General features: G+C 40.8%; 4 protein-coding genes across 6 annotated transcripts in view; 2 read left to right on the top strand and 2 right to left on the bottom strand.

Annotated features, from left to right (window-relative positions):
• LOC134751377 (prefoldin subunit 6) overlaps nt 1-16,419 on the bottom strand; it is a 67,931-nt gene extending 51,512 nt beyond the window's left edge. Inside the window, exon 1 of one of the 2 annotated variants that reach the window (XR_010128650.1) lies at nt 15,839-16,419. Coding sequence is in view for 1 of the 2 variants with exons in the window: in XM_063686736.1 (XP_063542806.1) it covers nt 15,933-16,301 (369 nt within the window). In the remaining variant the exon portion in view is untranslated. Of the gene's footprint in view, nt 1-15,834 lie in introns of those variants that run through there. The other variant, XM_063686736.1, reaches the window with a different exon arrangement.
• LOC134750960 (cleavage stimulation factor subunit 2) overlaps nt 1-19,599 on the bottom strand; it is a 144,969-nt gene that overhangs the window by 30,989 nt on the left and 94,381 nt on the right. The window lies entirely within an intron of this gene.
• LOC134749399 (uncharacterized) lies at nt 3,619-7,014 on the top strand. The gene has a single exon (XM_063684321.1). It carries the CDS (start codon nt 3,619-3,621, stop codon nt 7,012-7,014), a length of 3,396 nt encoding a protein of 1,131 aa, XP_063540391.1.
• On the top strand, nt 7,964-15,075 carry LOC134750239 (testin). Its single transcript, XM_063685390.1, has 6 exons — nt 7,964-8,115; nt 8,197-8,326; nt 8,476-8,628; nt 10,371-10,450; nt 11,620-11,778; nt 12,887-15,075. The coding sequence occupies exons 2-6, from the start codon at nt 8,197-8,199 to the stop codon at nt 14,465-14,467; spliced, it is 2,103 nt and encodes a 700-aa protein (XP_063541460.1). The 5' UTR covers nt 7,964-8,115; the 3' UTR covers nt 14,468-15,075.

Raw genomic sequence — 19,599 nt, 5'->3', positions numbered from 1 at the left:
TGCAGTGACCTTGAATTAACGAGAGAGACTTGAGATATGCTTGAGATAGAGCTGAGTTAAAGAATTGTTATTCTTTGTGTGTCGCTCGAGTTTGAATGTAACAAGTGAGGTGGCTGGAGGTTATCGGTTTGAGTTACTGGAGGTTTCATATGGAGGCTGATGGATGAGCTGTAGGGGTTGTTGTGGAGGCTCGTCGGGGACCACATGGTTCCCACCTCAGTACTCATCGCATGAGGTTGAGAAGAGTAATACCTATGAGATGCGGGATGCACGATGAGTTCTCTTGTCGAGATTCAGTTGTGCCGTGCATCCACTGATACAAGCCACGGGACTTGGGGCCCTTCTAATCTCCCTGAGAGTGTTGAGGTTACATTCATAACAAGAGAATAAGAGATATGAGATTGAGAGTAGATGGAATTGTGCGCCCATCGAGTGTTGATTCCTGGTCAGTGCAATAGCTATTTTATACTGTGCTTTGTATTCGTAGAGATCCATGTAGCGAGGTTATCATTACATCCCCCTTGGAGTAAAACTCCGCTACATGTTTTGGTGGAGATGCTTAAAAAATCTATCGGCTACGGTTCACGTGTTTGGACTTTAGAATGAGAATAAGAGTTGTCGTACTTAATGTTGAATTATTTATTTATTCAACTCGACTTTTTTTTCGGTTTGGGTATGCCCATGGTGGTGCGTACACATGGGATAGTTTTGACCCATTGTGGTGCGTACACATGGACAGTAATATTTCCCAGCCGCGAAGAGAATATGTATGTCTCGAGCTCAGTGCGGACTGATTGTAGAATTTTATTACACGGTGGACCGGCCGACAGACGATTCCTTGTTTTTTTCTCTTCTCGATAGATCAGCATTTTTTGCGTTGATTTTGTTATTTGTTGTAATACCGTGTTTAATTATAGTTGGTCAAACCAAATTGGCAGTAAATAAGAGCAGGACGCTGTACTCATCCTTTTCTTTTGGGTGCTAGTATTAGTGTGAGACAAAGATAGTATGATTCTCTCTGTCTATAATTGAAATGAGACAGTCCTTTGACAAACTATAATTACGCTTTTTACTCTGGCAACACTGAACTTAGTCTCTGATCACGTTCAGAAACACGCCACTGTTTACGTTCGATCAAAATTATTTGCAAATTTATTTATTAAATTTGTACTTGCGCACGTTTCCTCGTTAGCTTTATTACACCAACTTTATTTTTATTGTGTAAAAGACAAAAAGAAGTATTGAAACATTTACTTGTTGTATTATTTTCCCTACGGTCATTATTTACGTTACGGAATATTTATTGTGTTTGGAACGGAACCGTTTGGTATGACAGATCGAGCGGTCGCGTCGTGTAGAGGAGGTTTAAGTGAAGTCTAGAAACTCTAGAAGTTTCAAGTTAGTCTATGGTTTTACTTTTGCAAACTTACCCGTTTTTCTTTCGCCGGTTGTGAAAAAACTTTTGTGTTAGAAATATACAATCGAATAGAAGTGCAATTACTTAATTAAAGAGTGCCAAAGTGTTGAAGTGGACTGCTAAATAAGCCGTTATTAGCATCAAGCAAAATGCAAGATTCACATAAGATTTAGAAGCATATGAAGTATATCGGTAGCTTGCATTGCGTACAAAATGGACTTTCTGCTTTCCACGTTACAATTGCGCCTAGAAAGGCTAACAGAAGCATTAAAGGGAGCCACAGAGGCCCTTAACAGTATTGAGACTGGCGTAGCAAGGGACAGGATAATTGCTGTGAAAATTAATGTTAATAGTAGATTGTTATCGCTCACAACAGATTTAAATAGATATTTGTCTGGCGCGACGGACATCAAAGAAGATTTCTGCAATGAATGTCGAGATATGCAAGTAAAAGCGGAGGACACGCTTACCGAATTAGAAATTGCGATAAAACTATACTGCCATGAGGGAGAAAACAATCATAGAACGCGTCTACCTAAATTAGAGTTAGGGAAATATAATGGTGACATCCTAAAATGGAACAGTTTTTGGGATAAATTCGCGGCTAATGTTGATAGTAAGGACATTGCCAACGTTGAGAAGCTTTCATACTTGCTAGCGTCATTGGAGGGACCAGCCCTTCAAGCAGTTGAGGGTCTGGAAACTACTAACTTCAACTATCCGATTGCGGTAGACATTCTCAATAGCCGCTTTGGTAAACCTACGAAGGTCATCGATGCTCACAATGATGCTTTGCAAAATCTGCCTGTAGCGAAGGATTCACCTGAAGATTGTAGGCGCACTCTGAACATTATAGAGAAGCACCTGAGGGTATTAGAAGCTCTAGGGGAGAAAGTTGATGCTAGTTACCTTAGAGTTATTGTACTTAATAAATTTCCATCAAGAGTGGTATACCAAGTGTGGCTTATGTCAACCGATGATTCCTTTGATGCAGTCCGAAAGGCTTTGGATGCCGTAATAACAGCCATGGAGAGTTCAGTTGTTACAAACATGGAGAGTTCTGTGATTCCGGTAAAATCCAGTGACACAACGGAGATGAGTACACCTACTTCAACAGCAACACTGCAAATTGGAGCTGTAAGGAAAAGGAAATGGCAACAAAAGAGAGAGGCAATTTCAGCTCAACCTAATAGGAAACGCCCTAAGAGAATGTGCATATTTTGCAATGAAGAACATTACAGCGAGGATTGTACCAAATTTAACACATATAAGGAGAGGATTGGCAAGCTGAAAGATAGGTGTTATGTGTGCTTCCAAATAGGACACCGTGCCTCTAAGTGCACAAGAAGGAGGAAATGTGTACATTGCTCTAGAATGCATAATAGAGCACTTTGCCGACAGAAGGTGCAGAAGGACGGCAGTAACCCAAGTAAGGACAGCGGAGGGGAGAAGTCTGAGCGTTAGACTTTTACTTGATTCTGGAAGTCAACGAACTTATATTACAAACAGAATAGCAAAATTATTACGAATTAAACCTGATGGAGAAGATTGTTTGATGATTTATACATTTGGATCAGAAAAGCCTAGAGAAATGTTTTGCCCATATGCAACAATAACTGTAGTGAGTAAACGTAATGTTGAAAGACTGATTAGAGTGAATATAGTTCCATACATCACCGCAGAGGTACCCATGGCTAAGGTAGAGTCACCAATGATAGACATCTTGGCGGACGATGCTTCTACTGGCGCAGGCATCGATTTGTTGATTGGAAATGATTTATACTTCTCATTTATCAGGAAGAGTGTTGATTTGGGAAATGATACTTTCCTAGTTGATTCTGATATTGGTTGGTTCCTCGCAGGAAGTGCTACTGACAACAAGGAAGGGGACACTCTATCAGTGGCCACATATTGCCAGTGCCATGAAATTAATCAAGACTATTTTACAGAACCAGATCTTCCTCTGCGTACCATAGATGTCAAATTTTTATGGTCACTTGAGAGCATCGGGATATGTGATTCTCCAAAAAACTACATGTGAGGAAGAAGCCGTTCAGCACTTTAACGAGACTGTCAAATACAGTGAAGGAAGGTACCAGGTCAAGTGGCCGTGGATAGAGTATCCTCCAAAATTGCCTACTAATTTTGGACTTGCCTTTGGAAGATTAAAGGGTGTATTACGAAGATCAAATAAAGAAGTCATGACGGAGTATGAGAAAATTTTAAAGGAACAGCTTGAAGCTAACATAATAGAAGTCGTGGATCCTACCATTCCTGGTGACCATCCAGTTCACTATCTGCCCTTTCATATGGTTCAACAGAAGGGTAAAAAGGGTCGGCTAGTCTATGATGCTTCAGCTAAGCTTAAAAACGAGAAAAGCTTGAATGAGTGCTTATACAGAGGTCCGAACATGCTGGAAGACCTTACAGGATTGATACTGAAATTTAGAATTGGGAAAATTGCTATCACTGCCGATGTTGAAAAGGCTTTTCTTCAAGTTGGTCTACAAGAAGAGGACAGGGATGTAACCAGGTTTCTCTGGGTCAAAGATTTGAATAAGGAACTGACTGAAGACAATATCATGCAATATAGGTTCTGCAGAGTGCCTTTTGGAGTAATATCAAGCCCTTTCCTCTTAGCGGCAACAATTCGATATCACATTTCAAGGACTAACAAAAGTCTTCTTCCAGTGATAGCAGATAAATGTTATGTAGACAATTTAGTGACGTCAGTTCAATCAAGAGAAGAGGCTCTCAATTTGTATGCTCAAACAACAAACTCATTTAAAGAATTAGGAATGAACATACGAGACTGGATGTCTAATGACAAAGATTTTGTAGACAAAATTCCCAAGCAAAAGAGAGCTAAACAGGAAAGTGAAATGAAGATCCTCGGTTTGGTATGGAATTTGGAAAATGACACTCTACGGCTCAAAATGAATAACGAAACCTTTGAGAGCGAGATCACAGACAGAGGCATTACAAAGAAAGGAGTCTTGAGAGTGCTGGCCCGTCTGTATGATCCATGCGGCTTTGTATCACCGCTCATGCTACCAGGAAAACTCTTGTTCCAGGAGATTTGCACTAGAAAGTTTAAATGGGATGAGATTCTGCCTGAAGACTTGTCGACATCATGGAGGAGCATAATTGAGAATTTAAAAGTTGTTAAGAATGTAGAACTGCCAAGACATGTCGCAAGTGGATCAAAGTCAGAATGCACGAAGTATGAACTACATTGCTTCACTGACGCATCTATGAATGCATATGCAGCAGTCGTTTATCTGCGAGTCATAACTGAAAAGCAAGTATCAACTTCTTTTCTCATGTCAAAATGTAGAGTAACACCAGCAGAAGACAAGAGTGATCTCAAAATTCCTAGACTTGAATTGCTAGGGTATCTGATAGGAAGTAGACTTCTGAGGTATGTTAAAAGCCACATAGACCTAAATATATGCAAGATATATTTGTGGACGGATAGTCAAGTTGTCATAGCTTGGATCAAATCAAGTAGACTACTTCCACCATTTGTATCGAGACGAGTCAATGAGATCAAGCAAATTAAGGACAGCTTAGGTGCAGAGTTGCGCTATGTCAACTCAAAAGAAAACCCTGCAGACATAGCTACCAGACCAGAATTGTGGCATCATAAACAGGATCTATGGCTCCATGGTCCAGATTTTCTTCTAAAAGAGCAAAGTGATTGGCCTAAGGAGCAGAGGAAAGAAGAAATGTGCTTGGCCGGGAGGGCTCTGGACACGGTGGATGGTCCAGAGATGACAATTAAAGGCTATGAAGACCAAGATAATGATCTTAACCTTTCTGAAATGGAGGCTATTCCTGCAGCCACTACACTTCATGAAAGTTTGGATTCTATGCAAAACCCCTCAGATGAAGAAAAGTGTGAAGAGACAGTGACTGAGATAAAGAAGTTGCAAGAAAAATTCTTTTCAGAAGAAGTTTCAGGAAAGGTGACTAGTTTGTCACGGAACTTAGGTATCTTTGTAGACGAAGATGGGATCTTAAGATGTAAAGGAAGATTCGCAAATGCTAATTTATCCTATGATAAGAGATATCCCATTCTGATTCCTAAGAAATCACCCTTCACAACCCAGATAATACTTAAGACGCATAGAGACAACTACCATGTTGGGGTCCCACACACGCTAAGTATATTACGCGAAAAGTATTGGATCCCTCATGGGCGAGCCCAAGTACAGAAAGCTCTGAAGAGATGTTCGCAGTGTGAGAAGTATTCTGGAGGTCCTTACAAACTGCCACCACCACCTGCACTACCCAGTGAAAGGGTTAATTATAGCTCTCCATTTACCTTTACTGGATTAGACTACCTGGGTCCAGTATTAGTGGAAACAAATACTGGCAGAGAAAAACGATGGATTTGTCTTATGACATGTCTAGCAGTTCGTGCTGTACATTTGGAGTTGGTCAAGGCTTTGACGGCTGAGGAGTGCTTGCTAGCGATACGCCGGTTCGTGGCGGCTAGAGGATCACCTAAAGTATTGATATCTGACAATGCACTACAGTTCAAGCTAACAAGTGAAGTACTAATCCATTCATACTGCCAGGAGAAACACATCAAGTGGAAATTCATCACGCAGCTTGCACCCTGGCAAGGCGGCTTTTACGAAAGATTAGTTGCACTGGTAAAGCATTGTTTAAAGCGCACACTTGATAAGCATTTATTAACAGACGGTCAAATGCATACAGTAGTAAAGGAGATTGAGGCTGTATTGAACACAAGACCTTTGACGGTAGTGGGTTCTGACCCAGAGGGAGTGCTACGACCAGCTGATTTTCTGTCTCTAGGTCAGTGTCTAGAAATAAACCCAGAACTTGGTGAGGGCACCTCACAAGGCACCAATACTAAAGTCGACTTGGTTGAAGGCTGGAAGAGAGGTCAGAGGATTCTTAACGAGTATAAAGAGATGTTCACCAATCAGTACCTACCGAGTCTGCGGGAAAGATTCAGCCATTCTCATAAACAACAGCGAGTGATTTCAAAGAAGTCGCCTGAAGTCGGTGACATTGTACAAATTAAGAACGATTCCAAAAATAGAATCAATTGGAAGGTTGGTAGAATCTCAAGTTTAATCCGAAGCCGTGATGGTGAATGCCGAGCAGCCAAAGTGGTAGTTGGGAATACAGAGTTTACGAGATCCATAGCCCATCTGTATCCGTTAGAGTCTGAGACATACGGCCCAATAGATTATGCACAACTACCATTACAAGAAAACGAGATGGCAGAGACACCAAATGAGCACATGGAGATGGTTGAAACTATGGAACCCATAAGAGTATCAGAAACGATAGTGTCACCCGAGCCCGAGATGGAAATTGATGAGCTAACAATCCCTACTGAATCGGCAACCGAGAAAGAAGTTTCTGTGTTAGATTCTGAAAGTAGTCCTACGCAAACTGAGCAAGCTCCCGCTGCTGATACATACGAGGCAGAAGTGAGAGAGCCAAGAGTTATGGAAGAACGGCCAGAGGAGGCGACAAGAGTAAGGCGGAACGCTGCCATTTGGGCTAGAGAACGAATAGCCGAATGGACGCGTCAGCTAATGACGCTACTTATGTAATTTTTTTCGCCCTCGGGAGTGTCGCGGAGATCGCGAAGTCTGTTATTGTGGTATGTATCCTATCTGTCACTCTTAGCGTACTTTTCACTGGTAACACTGGCGATCGAGGTCGGCCAGTGTTATAGGTGACGGTGGGAGCAAGATGGCGGGAACGAGTGGAGACAAGTTGAGAAAGGTCGTCTGAATGCTGGTACGTAACACGTGGTGTCGTGAGTGCATTCAGGTACAGGAGACTCTTGGTAAGCGAAACATATCTATATTTTGTGATATATAGATATTGCAGTGACCTTGAATTAACGAGAGAGACTTGAGATATGCTTGAGATAGAGCTGAGTTAAAGAATTGTTATTCTTTGTGTGTCGCTCGAGTTTGAATGTAACAAGTGAGGTGGCTGGAGGTTATCGGTTTGAGTTACTGGAGGTTTCATATGGAGGCTGATGGATGAGCTGTAGGGGTTGTTGTGGAGGCTCGTCGGGGACCACATGGTTCCCACCTCAGTACTCATCGCATGAGGTTGAGAAGAGTAATACCTATGAGATGCGGGATGCACGATGAGTTCTCTTGTCGAGATTCAGTTGTGCCGTGCATCCACTGATACAAGCCACGGGACTTGGGGCCCTTCTAATCTCCCTGAGAGTGTTGAGGTTACATTCATAACAAGAGAATAAGAGATATGAGATTGAGAGTAGATGGAATTGTGCGCCCATCGAGTGTTGATTCCTGGTCAGTGCAATAGCTATTTTATACTGTGCTTTGTATTCGTAGAGATCCATGTAGCGAGGTTATCATTACATCCCCCTTGGAGTAAAACTCCGCTACAACTGTTGTAACCAGAGTAGTGGCCTCAAAAAACATCAAAAATAAAAATGTGTAAGCTGGCCAGCTTGGTATTCGACTTTGTTCTAATCTCAGTCAGTGCACTACTTGAACGTCAAACTATACTTTATCTGTATTGTTATCTGTCAATCACAGTTTACTGCGTGCTGTCAATCTTCTTTGTAGATTAGTGTAGATTATACATTATTTTGCGGAATAATTAATTACAATCTGTTGTTCCGACGGTCGCGCGCATGAAATCAAATGTAACTTAATTCTGAAAACGTAAGTATTTATGGAGATTATTGTGTTTCTCACATTAAGTGTTTTTTATTTGGATTTGGACAAAGAAGTTTCTGTTTTCAGATGAGTGAGTCATGTGTAGAAACTCCTGAAGCGCCGGCTTGGTTATCGAAACTTGAGAGCCAACGTGAGAAGCTGAGCAAAGCCCGGCTCGGGCATGACAGCGGCGCCGGTGCTCCTTGTAATTCTTGTGGTAAGCTTGGGGAGTCGCTTACAATGTTGCATTCTATTTACATATTCTTGGTTGGTTACTACGTGTTAATTAAATTACTGTTGGCCATGTTCGTTTCGTACCCTTTTATGTTTAAGTGGCTGCTATCAAAGATATAAATGTTTTGCCAGGTCCATCATGCCCTGGGCTAGACCTGCACTTCTGGCGCAAGGTGTGTCGCGCGTGCCACTGCAGTAAAGACGTGCACGACGTCCAGGACGATGACCTCTCCGGCTGGGCGCAGTTTGAGCTGCTTGGGACGGCCAAGCCCAAGAAAGCTTCCAGTGAGTAGTTAGATAAAAAAATTGGTACCTGTAGTCCTAACAGCTAAACTTAAGTAAGTTGTTGGAAGTTAAAAAAAATTTGCCACACTGGATGCGTTCTGCGGGCAGGGGTCAGGTCAAACTTCAACTTCAAAGGTTGCTGTCAATGTTGTTCATACATAATGCGAGTTTGACCTGACTCTGCCTGAGAACGCATCCAGTGTGGCAAATCCTTCATTCCAAAATGAAATTTATTTTTTGTAAAATTTTCTGGAAATATCTGAAAACATTTCCAACTTTTAGGAAACTTTCTACAACTTGCACATCTTTGATATTAACCTTTTGTCTGTGGTGGCCAAAAGTTGTAGGTTCAAACCTTGGTTCTGCTCTGCCTTACAGCACAGAAAAACAACCACTTTAAAAAAAGTTTTCTGTCAGGATCCTTATGACCAACCACAAGATAAATGGTACCATGCAAGACATATGTGCCATATGACTTGGCAACAATAAAATTATAGTGTGGCATGATAGCAAAATATGATGGGGACGGCAGCACAATCTTGGTGACTTCCGAAAAGATTGGTCCAATATTGCTAAAGTAAGAGATGCATGGAAGAAAAAGAGGGAGGGCTTTGCCCAACAGTAGGATTTTACAAGCTAATAAAAGGAAAATAATATAGTTAAATAATCCCATGGATCTTAGAAAGGAAATTCCATGATTAACCAAACCCACAACCAAATTATGAAAATTATGAAAAGTATTTCCCCATATTCCAAAAACACATTTATTTTAAGTAACTGTCTACATTTCCTCTATTTTATGGTTTTTTATTTGTTGATTTATTTCCTGTACTTAACTGATCCATGATATGTTATCCATATTCAATCAGGATTTAGTTATTTTGTAATATTAATATCAAACTTCTTACCTTTCAATGTAGTGTACTTTTCTTGAATATTTATGTTGATTTATATTTGCTTAAGGGTCCCCAGCAAGCTCGGTTCTCCATACAAACATAGTTACGCTATCATTTTAAAACAACTAGCTAGATTGCTCTGTAGGCTTGTGTAGTACATGTACTAAAATCAAAAAGACACAATTCCATCCACTGTACTAGACCGAACTATTCCCTAATGATTCTACTCTTAGTATGTTTTAGTACACTACACGCGAACAAAACAGACTGGGAGCGAGGACCGATGAGTGACAATGACAGCAAAGAGATCCGAGTAATCCGACTCATCCGACCAAGCTAAAACTAAACGTCGACTCTCTCTGTGTACTACTGTACTAAAAGACCGAACTAGTACAGTTGTGAGATTGTACTAGTTGGGAGCGTTCTTTTCAGTGAACGAGCATGCACAACTCTATTGCTGTGAAACTTTGTACTTACAATGGGAAAAGGTGTATCTAGATCTGTAATTACAATTAGTTTATGTAGCTTCAGATACCATAGTAAAAAAAATACAGTGAATTTAAGTTTTTCATACAAAACTTGTTATTGCTCTATTTCATTTGTTTTATATACAAGAGCTATATAAACTAATTACAGACCTAGATATACCTCATGTCATTGTATGTGCAAAGTTTCATTACAATCCAACACGTAGTTTTAAAATGAGAATGAAACTCCGTTTGCCGGGGACTCTTTAGTTCCTAACTTTTGATGATACTAAGGTAACAAAAAACAAAAACATGTTCTTTATAGTAAGTAAGATCAAAATAAGAGTTATTCTTATTTGTTATCATTGTTTTTTTGCAGTGCCCCTTATAAAGATTCGTGGAGTGACAGACAAACCTGTTAAACTTGACTGGGTGCCTCCAAATGCTTCTACTGAGTTGGTATGTTCCCTCTTAACTTGGTATAAACTTATTAAAATTGGTGATGGATGATGGCAATATCATATTTTACAATTTGGTGGAATAGGAGCACTCCACCAAATTGTTTATCATTGTTAATTTTTTCTAAAGGCTTGTAGTTATTTTTTTCAGTGACAACGCTTAAAAAATAAGCATTGAATCTTAAAACCTTGATATGAAAAAATCTAATAACAAAATAAAATGTGTTTGTACAGGACAGCTCGTGGGATGCTATATCACTTCATACTTGTTATTAAATTATAAATAAATACCTTAACATTTATCTTTAGGACATCCAATGCTGATAATAAAATAATATATCGGTAACTTTGACATAGATTCGAGATAACAATGATTCATCCTTGATATATGATATCCTTATCAATTGAATAGAAGTACCTAGTCATGTCATATCTGAGCATATCTTAAAATTTATTAATTGTATAAATAACATATACATACAATATTATCCCCTAACCGCTCAGAGGCCTATAAAAAGGATGTTTGGAATCTTTATTTTGACAAATCAGATTTGCGTTTGTCTTGGACATGTTTAATTTAAAGTGATGTGAATGTTGCAATGTTGTGAATGTGAATGTTGTGTGAATGTTGGGGGTATTACTGCAATGTTCTGCCGCCAGAGTGCAGCATTAGCACCTATCGTGAACCATAGAGTAACTTAATACTGTGCCTTAAACTGTTTGTTGACAAGTTTTCATAGATAATAAAATATGACATTGATGCATCAATTCTTTATTCGAAGACCAACTCGGATCAATCAGTAATACAAAGGGCCTGCCGGGAAACGCGAAAATCGAAATTTAGTTATCTGCCTCTTTATCGCTCGAATATGCAAGAGTGATAGAGAGAGATTTCGATTTTCTTGTTTCGCGCTAGACCCTTAGATTGTGATGGATTGTGGTAGTGGCGCCCCCTGCTGATATCTACCAAGTTCCTATGCGCCACGTAGAACGTAGTGATTATATACTCTTTGCTATGCGCGTCGTGCGCGGAAGGAGCGCGATCGTAATGTGCGTGTTTATTTGTATTTTAACAAAAAAAAACATATCAAATTTTAAACATAATTAACGTTAACATGCACCTTAGTGTTAAATGTTATTGGATGTTCACTATGTGCCATGTGCCTTCAGGTGTCGGAGTACATGTCGTGCCTGGGCTCCCTGGCGCCGGTGTCCGGGTCGGACGCGGCTCGCCGGCGCCGCGCGCAGCTCCGCACGCAGCTGCCGCCCCACGACGTGGCGCCCGCCATCCGCAACCACGCCACCGACCAGGAGAAGTCCGAGCACACGGTCAGTATCTCAGAGGAACAATAGGCTAGATGACTAATTTTCATTAATGGTATCAATCTACCAGGTTTATTTTTAGGATCAAATCTCTATATGGGACCAATTGCATTAAATAAATTATACCTAGTAAAAGTCCGACAGTCGTACTTCACTGGCGAAACGCTCCTAACAAAACGATAACTGAACGTGTCAAGGTCACTGCGAGCCTATTTTGAATGTATGGACAAAACAAGCAAATTGCATTTTTGTCGGTGAAATATTGCGTTTATGTATATAGTTGGGATACAATCTTTTTTTGGGTAAAATGTAAGGAATCGAATGGTACCCTTACTTTTTTTTTTAAATTACTTAAATTTTGAAACTTTCCATGTCCTGTATTTTTGTATTATTTCCATATATTATTTTGATATCTACATTATTGTGATAAATTGCTCATTTGCTATATATGTTACTAGATTTTGTAATAAAATTCAACATGTATCATCCCTATATTATAGAGATTACAAGAGGGGAGGGGATAGATGACCGAACGAGATAATCTTATGGAACTTTCAGTAAGAGTAGCAGAGAAAGCGCTATTGTTGTTTGTCCGTAGACGTATTATCGTTCTCCATCAAAGCTTAATGAACCCGATTAAATTACGTAGATGGTTTCTGGTATGTTGTCACGAATGTTAGAACGTGTTTTTAATTTCGTCGCATTGCGTATGTTCAGTCCCTCACGGGCGCACGCATGTGGCAACCTGGCAACTCTATAGTATACTTGCTTTGAGGTCAGTATGCAGGTGTCGGTACACCCAGCCGCGAAATTGTATGGCCAGTTTATGAATGAACTCATCCATAATGTGTCCATGCAATTTTACAGTTCGCTGTACTTGTTGAGCGCAGCCCCTTATGCGTTTCCGTGCTCGTCCAAAATAAATGCTGTCTACTGTATGCAACTAGGCCATTATGCTGTAATTTACCGCAATTCTCTAAATGTTAATACATCTTAACGGTCTTAAACTATGCAATATCAATTAAAATAGCAAACATTCAAGAGTGCAGCCTTAATGGGCATACATTTGGATACTGGTATTGCAAGACTAAACCTAAAATTACATTGTTTTCAGGAATACATTACGCGCATCAAAGAGAATGTCGTCGGTATGGGTAACGTGGTCAGAGTGGGCCCTCTTCAAAGCGGCGAAATTTACTCGGTCGAGAACAGCAAGTCTCACTCTGGTACCAAGTCCTACGCTCTGCCTTTGAAGATATCCAACGTTTCCAGGGGCGTAAAGTACAACATTGTCCCGAAGAATGCTTCAGACAAGAAACTGGTTCTTGACTCACAAGGAAATGTTGTCAGCAGCGCTGCCAACTTGCCGGACTACAAAAATAGCCCAATTCTCAGTCACGTCGTTAAAGACAAGCTCAACGTGATGCGTATCGAGTCTGACAGAATCAAAAGTGCTATCGAGCACGGTCCTGTCTACGACAAACTACTTAAAAGCCTGAATGACTTAAACATTCCTGTCACAAATGATGTCTACTTACAGCCTATCAAACTCTTCCGTGAAGAGTACAACAAGAATCCTCAATTTAAGGAGGAGACCAATGAGTTCGCCAAGGCTCTCGGCGCTCACGCCATGCCGGACCTTTGGCCGACCAGTAATAATAATGTTCTGGGCACCGCCAAGATGCTGGACAGCAGGCTCCAAAAAGGAACTATTTTCGCTCCCAATGGTGAAATTTGGAGCTGGAAGCACGAACCCACCACTCCCGAGCACAGTGGTACAATTTGCTCTACAAAGATCAATCCCCAGTATTCTACAACTACTAAACCGCCTAATCAGGTGGAGCCTCAGCAGACGGCTCCTTTGAGGGACTATCTTAGGAGCCAGTCGGAAGAAGACTTGCCGCCGCCTCCGCGGCCCAACTACAGCACCTACCCGGGAGCCGCGCCGCCGCCCGCAGACTGGAACAACCCTCCCGCTCCCGACAACATGAGCTATCAAGTCTCACCACAAGACAGCTTATATGGCGAGCAAATAGATCCAATCATTGACCAGCTCTCTGAGATGACTCTAAACCCTGCCGAAATGGAATTCAACAGGAAACTCTACAACGAGGGGGTGCCGTGTCAACGCTGCCAGAAGTCTATGTTCGCCGGTGAAGTCGCCGTGAAGGCGGAAAGAGCGGGACAAGAGGCTATCTGGCATCCCCAATGCTTCACTTGTAGTAAATGTGGCGAGCTGCTGGCGGATCTCGTGTACTTCTTCTACAAAGACGAAATTTACTGCGCCAGGGATTTGGCTAACGTGCTAGAGATTCCCCGCTGCGCCGGCTGCGACGAGCTGATATTCACGCGGCCGTACACCGCGGCAGAGGGCCGCGCGTTCCATGTGCAACATTTCTGTTGCTACCACTGCGACGCGCCGCTCGGCGGGAAGAAGTATGTGCCCGATGACAAGACAGGTTTACCCATATGCTTGTCGTGCTATGATCAGTTCTATGCGGAGCGCTGCCGTGCATGCGGCGGCGTTATTGGGCCCGAGCAGCAGGGGGTGTCGTGGAGTAACATGCACTGGCACGCCGACTGCTTCATATGTTCGGGAAGAATGTGCGGAAAGAGCCTCTTGAGCGGGCGGTTTGTCGTCAAACAGGAGATGCCGTTCTGCAGCGTTCCTTGTGTTCAGAGTAGGGTTAAATAGACTTATACATATACTACATCGGAGATTCTATATGCCAATGTATAGATAGGTATTTTACATGAAATTTAAAACTACTCAAAATATATTATTTATGTGATGAAATATTACTGGGGCCAATTATATGATATACATTGTAAAATTATATCTTTTTTATGAAGGGTTTTTGCTGTAGAAGTATTATTATACATGATATTGTGTAGGAGTTGATAATGGGGTGTAGTAAAGTAAGCCATGTAAGTTTTTTTAAAACAAGTTGCATAATTTACAGTTATATATTTTTGTACTGCATGTTTAGGTAAATGACTGCCTAATGAAGTCACTATAAGCTGGGTATTCATTTAGCAAGCTACTACTACTACTTTACTACTACTACGTTACTATATATAAAGTTGTCAATTATTTGTAACAGTAAGCATGCAGTAATCTGTTGTAACAGCTTTTGCTATTGGGTATCTGGCTTGTGATGTTTAGACAAAGTATTCTAAAGCCATGGCAATCTATGTGATAGATAGTGATATAAGAGAAACTTTATGTTATTATCATTCCTTGAAAAGTGCCATTGTGAGGTATTTATGAATGTTTTGGGAAGTACAATAAAATATATATATTATATATACTCATTCTGCATTTTACTATCATCCTGCACTTCTAGCGCAATTCTAAGACGAGAACTGACGTCCGCGGCTACAGCCCAATATCAACCTTCCTGCATGCCAACAAGGTTCATGATGCTCCACACACAATAGGTGTGGCGTTCAAAGGGTTAATCATCTTAATAAAATTATCTTTGGGAGGCTTTGCTTTAGTGTCCTCAGTTACCCTTTAAGGACAGTGGGGTTTTACTAAACAAGGATTGTCAATCTTGAATCTTCATTTGAGCAAATTAGACATGCAACATCACTTTAGAATTGACAGCAGTTAGAAAATAAGGGTAAAAGCTTAACCCTTCACATGGCTATGATGTAGGTATGGCACCTGAAGGGTTAACCCTTAAATGCATGATTTTTAGGGTTCCGTACCCAAAGGGTGAAAACGGGACCCTATTACTAAGACTCCGCTGTCCGTCTGTCTGTCTGTCACCAGGCTGTATCTCATGAACCGTGATAGCTAGACAGTTTAAATTTCCATAGATGATGGATTTCTGTTGCCGCTATAACAACAAATACTAAAAAGTACGGAACCCTTGGTGCGCGAGTCCGACTCGCACAGCCGGTTTTTTTTTATTTTTGGTTGTTTTTATTTAGTTAAATGACTACTCTTCCCTACAGACCCTAGTCTTCGAGACTTGAGCACTACACCCCAGCAGAGGGTAACAGGATAAAACTAAATAAATATCACTAAAGGTGATAATTTAAAACTCCAGGAAGTAATTGTTAATACTAAGCATATATTTCGATATAAAATACATTTGCAGTGCGTAATATTAGAGTAGAGAAATAGCATTACTTAGTTATAGGTTAATTCATCAAGCTTTGACTTTGAGTTTCCCCATATCGTTTCTCAATTTATTTACATTTTCCTGGAGTGCTTCCTGCTTGTTCTCCAGTGCTGAAATGTGACCGTCAGTTCTCTTGATCTCCTTTGTGATAAATTCCATTCGTTTTGCGACATTCTGTTTCGCTTCTTCCAAATCCTGCTTGACTAACACCGGCCCGATTAACTTGTAGACTTCAGCATCCTTCTTAAGCAGCAACAGTTCTTCCTTGACTGCTTTATTTTCATTTAACTGACTGTCTAATTGTTGTTTCTGGGAGACCGCCTTATGATATTCTTTTTGGACGCTGGTGATCATCTCGACCTCCTTCTGAAGTTTCTTTTGTATTTCCTCAGTCATTGTGATGCAACAATTGGTTTAAAGTTAATATTTAACTTTCAAATGAAATTAAACAGCTAATTTCTATATTCGACTGGAGCTTTTGAGGTTATTTTATTATAGTTCGATTAGTTCGCTAAACGAAACTCAAGCCAAATGACAGTGACAGCAGGGTGCTTTTAAAACTTTTCGGCATCCATTTAAAAACGCAAAACATAGGAGGGCTATCGCAAAAAATATACTCTGGCAAAACCTATACTCAAACACACCCTCTTTGCCACTAGAAAAAGGCGCGAAATTCCAATTTTCTACGGGAAGTTAAACTTACGCGCCTGCATTTATGAAGTAAAACTTCTTTAGGCGCGACCACGGATGTAGGACGCGACTAGAGGGCAACTCAGATTTTTTCTGACGGAAGTAACGCTCAGTAGTGTCACACGCACAATAGGACACACGTCAAAGTGCCAACATAGCGATAAACGTCATCGTCAATGAAGTTTTACTTCAATCGCGCGTAAAGATTACACGCACACACTTTTTTTTTAATCGCCGCCTTTTTTTACTGACAAAGTGGGTGTGCCAGTATAGTTTGTCAGTAGAATAAGGCGCGAAATTCAGAACTTACTATAATAGCGTAACACACTACCGCACCGCACCAAGGTCGCGCCGCCTTGGTGTGGCCTCATGCTCACGAGCGCTTTTTCAACGCGCGTTAAAAAAGCGTTTGAATGACACAAATTTAATTTAGAAGACTGTTTGTTTCTTAAATAAATAAATAAAATAAAATAAATAAAATTTATTCACACGATGGCGGTAGCGCTTTTTATTATCAAGCGTTGTTGGATTTTCAACTTTAAGCCTTGGTGTTTAAATCGAATTGAATGTTTTTTTGTTCTTACTATAGCAATATGATAGAGGATATTCACCAAAGAATATAATACTCACTAATATTCACAGTCACTTGGTATGTATATATGTACATATTTTGGAATAATCCATTCAGTCATTTTCAATTTAAGTAGAGCAGTTCAAAGTCAACTGTGGATTGTGAAATTTTTGAACGTTTTTTAATAATTTGTTAGACAAAGTAGTGAAAATTTGTGATCTATAGCTGGTCAAGCAAATCTTGTCAGTACAAAAAGGCGGCAAATTTAAAAAATGTAGGCGCGAAGGGATATCGTCCAATAGAAAATTTGAATTTCGCTTTTTCTACTGACAAGATTTGCTTGACCAGCTTTACTCACAAAGCCCTTTCATTCGGTATGTTAATCTATGTTTAAAAGAAAAAAGTAAAAAACTGTACTGCGACTTTATGACGTCACAGCAACTACCCCCACCATTTCGCGCTTGTCATCTCATATATTTGTATTCAGGACATCATACTGAATGTACTGATACCAAATAAATATAGGTATACCCATGTCCGAGACGACATGAGCGAAAAGTAACCTAAAGCCTGTTCGGCCCACGTTCGGCCATTACTATTTACTGACTGTCCCTGGAAAACAAGATATTTGTAGCATTGAGGTAATATGTACCTAATCTTTGATATGTATAGCGGCGATTAGACTAGACTACATGTAGTGCACTACATCATGTAGTTTCCTAAGTTTGGAGAAGTGTAATCACAGTTAGGCAGGTAGGATGGTAGGACACTACATATCGTAGATTGGCGGGTCCCGACCGTCGACCGTCCCGTCCTACGTCCTAGGTAGAATCCAACTAGGACTAGTGTAATGTGTAAACACATGTAGCCATGTATTGTAGTGCGCTCAGTCGCCGACCGGCTTTCGATGCACGCGGGTGTGCGTGTGCACTGTTTTGCGGTGACAAAATGTCGTCACAAAAACAAAAAGACGTTTTGACAAACATTCTCGATATGTACAAGGAAGGATATGCCGTTTTTATGGAGCAAAAGCCATCCGGACTATAAAAATAAGACGGCGAGACACGAAGAATTTAGAGTTCTTTATCTTCCCTTAATTATCCCTGCTACTGACGCAAGAGCAACACCAAGTTTTTGATATTTGGATAACGATGGTGTCATGACGCCGAGGAAACCGCTCGTTACGGATACCACTTGCCAGTGTAAACAGAAACGTCCTTACTCCAATTTGTAGGACGCCGATTTGTAGTGCACTACATGTAGGTAGTCTAGTCTAATCGCCGCTTATACACTAGAGGCGGCCTCTCGAAGAAAATGTTTCCGCACCCCAATGAAGTGCATGCTTTTCATTGCTACTGGCTAGCTGCGCTTATTCTTTAGCTTAGAGACAGATGTCAAACGCAAAAAATGGCGGACACCTCGCGGACACAGTTTGTTCTCGACACTCTAAGAACCAATTAAATTATTTTCTATGAAAATATTTTAATTGGTGTTTTTTCCAGTAGGGTTTTTTTCCTTCGTATATGACAGTTAGTTCCGTTGTTCTCGACAGCTTGTCTATACATATATGTCAGTGGGACAAAGGCCTCCCTAAGATTCCTGCGATCTTGTATTAGACCGCGGGCCAGGAACAGATTTCCATGACCAATCGCCTCCCGGGCGAAAACTTGTATAGTAGTTAACAGCTATGTATGATGAACCCTCGTGAACGTCAGCTGCCGCTCCGTTGGTGGGTTGAGTAATGGCAGCAAATAGTCTATAAAAATGTTTTTGTCATCGCCTCCCGCTTGATACTTTGTCAGATGATAGTTTAGATGCTATTGTGAATAAACCGTCAGCCGATTGTATCGCTGTGGAAAGACCGTCAGCTGGTCACATGAACATGTAAAAAAGAAAATTATTTTCAGTCATCGGCGTCATCGCCTCCCGTTTGATACTTTATCAGATGATAGTTTAGAATGTTTAGATGATATTGTTAATAAAACAAATCGTCAGCCGGTTGTATCGCGGTGGAAAGACCGCGTTACGCGTTTTGGTGGCTGCCATTCCTCAACCCACCAACGGAGCGGCAGCTGACGATCACGAGAGTTCATCATACATAGCCGTTAACCGCTATACGAGTTTTCGCCCGGGAGGCGATGACTGACGAAATTTGCGCTTGGCTCGCGGTCTATATGGTATGACGTGCCATGCAACGGTGCGACGCCCGCTCGGTACATGACGATAGGAGGATGAGATGCTAATAAAATAAAATAGAGACAAGTTAAATTTCCAATTTATTTAAGTCAGTATTGTCCCTAATGCTAATGACTACAATTAAAACTTAATTTATAAATACCTATGTAATTTGTTGACCTATGTTTACTTTATTAGAACTTATAAATTTTGACCGTACTCTAAGGTCCACATGTAACCAGCCTTTGGGTCTCCACT

The sequence above is a fragment of the Cydia strobilella genome, chromosome 2, assembly GCF_947568885.1.
Source record: "Cydia strobilella chromosome 2, ilCydStro3.1, whole genome shotgun sequence".
Lineage (NCBI taxonomy): Eukaryota > Metazoa > Arthropoda > Insecta > Lepidoptera > Tortricidae > Cydia > Cydia strobilella.
The sequence above is the reverse complement of the archived record's forward strand: the minus strand, read 5'-3'. Positions and strand labels throughout refer to the sequence as shown.

Coding starts and splice junctions, on each gene's coding strand:
- LOC134750239 (XM_063685390.1), top strand. CDS start 8,197: ATGAGTGAGTCATGTGTAGAAACTCCTGAAGCGCCGGCTTGGTTATCG. Junction 8,327..8,475: donor TGCTCCTTGTAATTCTTGTG/GTAAGCTTGGGG, acceptor ATGTTTTGCCAG/GTCCATCATGCCCTGGGCTA. Junction 11,779..12,886: donor AGGAGAAGTCCGAGCACACG/GTCAGTATCTCA, acceptor CATTGTTTTCAG/GAATACATTACGCGCATCAA.
- LOC134749399 (XM_063684321.1), top strand. CDS start 3,619: ATGACGGAGTATGAGAAAATTTTAAAGGAACAGCTTGAAGCTAACATA.